Source organism: Bactrocera latifrons, unplaced genomic scaffold, assembly GCF_001853355.1.
Source record: "Bactrocera latifrons isolate USDA-ARS-PBARC rearing strain unplaced genomic scaffold, ASM185335v1 scaffold_8, whole genome shotgun sequence".
NCBI classification, from domain to species: Eukaryota; Metazoa; Arthropoda; class Insecta; order Diptera; family Tephritidae; genus Bactrocera; species Bactrocera latifrons.
The window spans coordinates 2,806,739-2,812,494 of NW_017537489.1; the positions used below are offsets into that span (position 1 = coordinate 2,806,739).

General features: G+C 37.3%; 1 protein-coding gene across 1 annotated transcript in view; it reads left to right on the forward strand.

The window, feature by feature from the left end:
* The window catches only part of LOC108976796 (glycine-rich protein 5-like), a 2,926-nt gene extending 2,007 nt beyond the window's left edge, over window positions 1–919 (forward strand). Inside the window, exon 2 of the mRNA XM_018946135.1 lies at window positions 648–919. Coding sequence (XP_018801680.1) covers window positions 648–860 — 213 coding nt within the window. The 3' untranslated portion in view covers window positions 861–919. The remainder of the gene's footprint in view (window positions 1–647) is intronic.
* The last annotated feature ends 4,837 nt before the right edge of the window (window positions 920–5,756 follow it).

The window sequence follows — 5,756 nt, forward strand, 5'->3', positions numbered from 1 at the left end:
TGAGAAATTATAAAAATAAAAATGTAAATTTTTTTTGGGAAAAATTAGAATACTTTACAAAAACGTTTTTAAAATATTTTCCAAAAATGAACTAGATATTTTCCAAACAAATTGCAATCAACTTCCACAAAAAATTCAATTAAATTTTTTAAAAATTTCTATTAGTTTTGAGAATTTTTGTTTGGATTATTGGGAAATTTGAAATACTTACTATATTTTACTTTAGAAGTTTTCTACGCATACTTTTTATAATACTATACTTTTGACTAATCGAAGCGGATGCACTAAAAGTCATTAAGCGCGACAAAGTATTGGAAATATGTATATAAATTCTACTATATTGAAATTCGTTAAAGGCAGCTGCTCTTTTTTTTTATTGAACTTAACCCACAGACACATCTCAAGATCCATGTAAATTAAAAGATCAAGGGCAAGCGACATACGCAATTTGCTGCTAAGTAACTTTTATTTCGAAATACTAACCAAAATTTAAAAGATAAATAACGAATTTCAGCTAAATAACTTGAGAATACCTATACTATCATCAAATCAAATTGAAGAAAACCTAAACTACTGCTTGTCAGTAGGCCATCATAAAAATTCATAAAGAACAATAAAACTATTTCATATTTTATTCAACTTCCTAGGCGATCAGCTGTGCAAATGCCCAAGGTGGTGGCGGCGGCGGTGCTGGTGGTGAGGCCGGCGCCGGGGCGAGCGCTGGCATGAGCATAGGCGCGGGTGCGAAAGGCGGCGCAGGCGGTGGTGCCGATGGCGAAGGTGGCGCTGGTTTCGGTGCGGGTTTCAGTTTCGGTGCTGGTGCCGGCGGTAAGGGTGGCGCCGGTGCAGGTGGGCGCTAACCACGGAAACTTACACCTGGAAATGCTGATTGTAGATAAACGCAAATGTAAATAAATGTGTGTAGCAAATCCGGAAACTGTCTTCTTCTTTTTCTAACGTACCCACCAAACGCAGCACTCCAACATTTCGCGTGCATTTTTGAAAGCCAATTTCTGCACTGTCACACTCAAGACGGACACGCGCAACTAGCGCAATTGCATGGTCTCACATATTCACTGTATGTAGGTTTATTTGTATAGCGGCGGCATGGCGTCAATTACCGTCTGAAAACCCGTAGGGCGAGCGCGTGAATTGGATGAGTAAGAAACATATTTGATGGCCTCATAAAAGTTATTGCCTCGTTACGAACGCCACGTGCTTATATTCATTAAATATGTATATGTACATAAGTATTATATGTGTTTGTATGTCAGAGAAACGAGCGCGTCTAAGGTCAGAGGCTCGACAATTTGAACGTGAGCTTATTCGCAACGCTTCTTATCAGGCGCGTGGTGCCTACTTACTTACCAAACACCTGCTTTTGTTTTTCTTTTGACATTGTTGCTTTCGGTAATACGATCACTTTGTCGCCTGTGAATCCCTCCGCTGCGGAAATAAATAATAATAAATTCTTTAAGCTAAATTATAGTGCACGATTGGTATATTCGGCATCTTCGATATATAGTATAGTAGAAGACATAATCACTTGGACCCCCTTTCTTCAGAGACTTATTGGTATATACGGTCGAATCTCCCATATTTTTCAGAATCATTAGAATTGTAGGCAAATCTATACTACGGAGTCATGTTTGTTTGACTTTTCTTCTCCTCCGTCTTTTTCGTTATCTTCCTTTTTCTCCCGCTTTCTCTCTCTCGCCTCTCTCACTATCTGCCTATCTCTGGCTTTATCTCATTTACTCTTTTAATGGTAATCTATATATTTTTAATTTTATAATTTGAGTTTTGTAGGCGATAAAATCTATACAACTTAACCTCAAAAATGAGCTCCATTTTCCTATTCGGAATGATCACATTAAGCAAGGAATATATGGACTAATTTTAGTGTTCTTTTTTTTTTACTTCAAAGAGCCAATAAGTCTACTTATTTAGACGATCAGAGTAATGCAAGACACGAATATAGAAAACTATAATTTGGGGTATTGAATTCTTAATTCGTATATGGATATCTAAAAGAAAACAATCTCAAAACTATGGAATCTTCGCTTGCTTAGATTTTTTAACGGAACATGGTGTCAACGAACCTAGATCTCGGAGTCTTTTCTCTGCTATCATATTATAAGTTTTAAGATGCTACCGGAGGAGGTGCCTACTGTCGGAAATTATTCAGCGATTCCAGCTTCAAGCATTCTAAATACTGCGGCACCCTCAAGTTGGGGCTTCCGTCTTTCGAGTAGTGACAATTCACTCCACAAGGGAGTCGTTAGTTACGGAAGATATTTAGAATATTTCACACCAGTCGTTCCTCCTTCTCGCTGTTTGGCGCCAATTGGAGACTCCAAGTGCAGCCATGTCTTTCTCCACTTTCCTTCCTCTTCTTCTGCCTCCTGCGGCGAGCACCAAGTCGAATATTCTTCGAGCTGAAGTGAAGCGAACTAGCCAGCGTAGCCGCTGTCTCCTAATTCCCTGAACTATGTCAAGGTCGTCCTGTCCTAACGTACAGCTTCATGCCTCTGCAGCATATAGCAGAAGGTGGATGATGAGTGTTTCAGTAACTTTGGTCTATGTTCGTCGACACAGTCCTTTGCGGAGTTTCCTGGGGATGAATCTTTCAGTTTCTCACTTTAGCTCCCTACAAAAGGATGTTTTTTTTTGTCTATTCAGAGGATACTTGGTCTAAGGTCGAAAGACGTGAGCTGTTTGAGCCATATGTAAAAGAATCGATTCTCCACTCTCACTCCTAAGTGAATGGCGCTTAGATAACTTTCCTCACTGGCGTGAACTTCTGCACATGACTCCATCCTCCATAACAACAATAATACAATAAGTTGGGAGGAATCTCAGTTACGTTGACATTAATAGTAGGTATAAAACTCCTGGTCCAAAAAGTACAAATAGATCTTAGTTACAATGCTTTTAACGATCTTCCAAACTCATCTGACGCCTGAGATGTCGAGTTTCATAGTTGAATCTATGGAATTTCTATAATCCTTTCAATCAACATTAAAAGTTCGACACAGCTCTATTTCTACAAGTTTTTTGTTTTAACTTTAACTCTTTAACAAGATTGATCATTTATACACTCTCTTAAATAAATAAATAAATAAATAAAATATACACTACAACATTTTGGGTGTGTGTCTCCACTTCAATTCTGTAAGTTTGTGTCCCAACTACATTCGACAAACTCACTCTGCTCTCATATAATACAACGCCGTGCGGCGTCACTGAAAATCGTAAATTTGCAACGCGTGCACTTTGTCACACATTGTGTTGAAATAAAATCTAACCAAAGAATTTATGGGCTCTTCATTTCAATGATATGTGTAAACAGAAAAGTTAATACGGCGCACGAGCGTTTCACACTCGCTGAACGCGACGATTTCAAAGTTTATTCTGAGATTCCGTCGAATCAATAAATAAACTAACTTCAAGAAAGCGAGAAAAAAGAACAAAAAGAACAAAAACCGTAAATAATAATGAAAAATAACAAAAAGTATGAAATAAAGTTGGTCAGTCCATAAGAACGCTAACGCGTTCGGGGCGAAAGATAAGCGCAAGAGCGTGTGTGGGCGCCGTGCGACGGGGCGTATGAGGTACGTGCATAAGTATACGAGTCAGGCTATATAATGTATATCTACAAATGTATGTACATATGTATGTATATTGCAATATAATAATATTTTCATGAACTTGAACCGCAATGGCTCCGATCACGTGCAGGTGGGCTAACGTAAGGCATCGTTCGTCCGTCCGAGGTATTAAAAACTATGCGCTAACACAATTGATTGTTGATTTTTTTGCGTTATTTTATGCCATAAACGAATAGTTATCTGCAAAAATAAACAACAACAAATGGTTGGCAATTTTAAACGTTGGCGGCAAGCGCATTTAAAAGCTGGCGTAAGGTGCCTGTGTGATGCATGCCGCCCTTACGGCTTTGTTTTTGCTATTGTTATTGTTGGTATCGCTTTTTCGTGCTGTGACCAAAATATTTATTTATTTATATCGCTCATGTGACACTGATTGATTTACAGATAACTATAAAATTGTGAAATTTCGCACCAACTAAGGTATTTATGGCTTTGTACGTGTGTATGTGTGTGTGGCGACCAGTCGTTGGCGCCAGTTATTCACAATTAGTTTGAGGAATTGCGATTTTCAAGGATTTTTGCGTATTGTAGTTTTGGTTTATGACAATGTCTGACAGCCCAAGCAATTGTCAATTGAAAACTTTTTAGAGCGTATTTCACAAGAAGAACCTAATTCATAATTTAATTGCGTTCAGGTCAACTATGACTATTTTTCAGCACAAAGACCTACACATACATATACTTTGATGATAGACTCATTTAAAATATTTCTGTATCACTGTACACATTTGTCTGCCAGCAAGACTCATTGGAGCATTAGAGGCAAACTAAGATTCATATACATATGTATGTATGTATGTATGTATGGTAGCATCAGTTGTTATAGCTCACCGCAACCCTGAAGTAAGTTGGAAAAAATCTGCCGAGTTGATAACGTTTTGCCGATTACAAATCAGGCTCCTTTCTGGTTACTTAGTCCCAACTGTCATGTATACGGACTTATATGTACATATGTATGTATCTCTTCTACTGTCATATACAAGAGAATGGTGGAATTTTGTTTCGAGCATTGTTAAATGAAGTCGATGAGAAAAACTGAAATGAATTATAGTATGTAGTTCCAGGCGACAACCAAATGTGGCCACTGTCTTTGAAGAAGTTCTCTACGTCCAAATTCCGATCCTTATAAAATACTACTTTAAATATAAAATATTATATTTTCCGTTTTATTGAACAAGAATTTTAGATTTTAATTTTCAATAAATATTCAACAAGTCCATGTTGGTAATGAAGAGTTACTAACTCCTTTCAGCATTCTCCACATACTTATAGCATCTTCGTAGCCACAAGGAAAATGATCTGTTTAATATTATCTGGAAGCATTAAAGAGTTATGTACGTTACGAGTAGAAGCTCCAGAAAATCTGTATAATGTTATCGTCAACTTTGGAAGAGCTTTTTCGAAAGTTTCAGTCTACAAATTTTGTTAATATTTTTTAAGAAAGTTGGTCAACAGATGAAATATGCCAATATTGTTCCACATGTTCGCTAACTTCACTTTATCTTACTCATTTAGACTGTCTGACAAGAGATCTTAGAGAATCACATACATATAGAACAGCTTGGCGTCAGCTGGTTTTTCGTTAACAAAAAGACTGTCCATTAATTTCATATGTGGCTAAATATATGTATCTTTCTAAATTTTTTCTGAAGTTAAGAGTTACGGATCGGATTTTTATGCGATTCAACAATTTGGGTGTGTGTCGGCGCTTCTATTGTATAGGTTTGTGTTCCAACTACAGTCGATAAACTCGCTCTGCTCTCATATTATATGATGCGCCAATTTACTCCGTCACTGAAAATCGTAAATGTCCAACCCAAAGCTACAATCTCCGACGAAATTATTCAAATCGGTTCACTATAGCATATAGCTATCATAAAGATAAAAATATTCGCTTTTTATTGGAGCTCAAATGTAACGAATAGAAAAGCGGCGGAATACCTTCGGGATATGTGGCGACGTAACGTGAGGATAATCCCAGATTTGCCGACTGATACCAGTTGCTTGTTCGAGTGGAAAAAATCCATGATCAAAGAAACTGCGTTCTGATACATGTTATTATAATTTAATTGTCCCTTTACAATT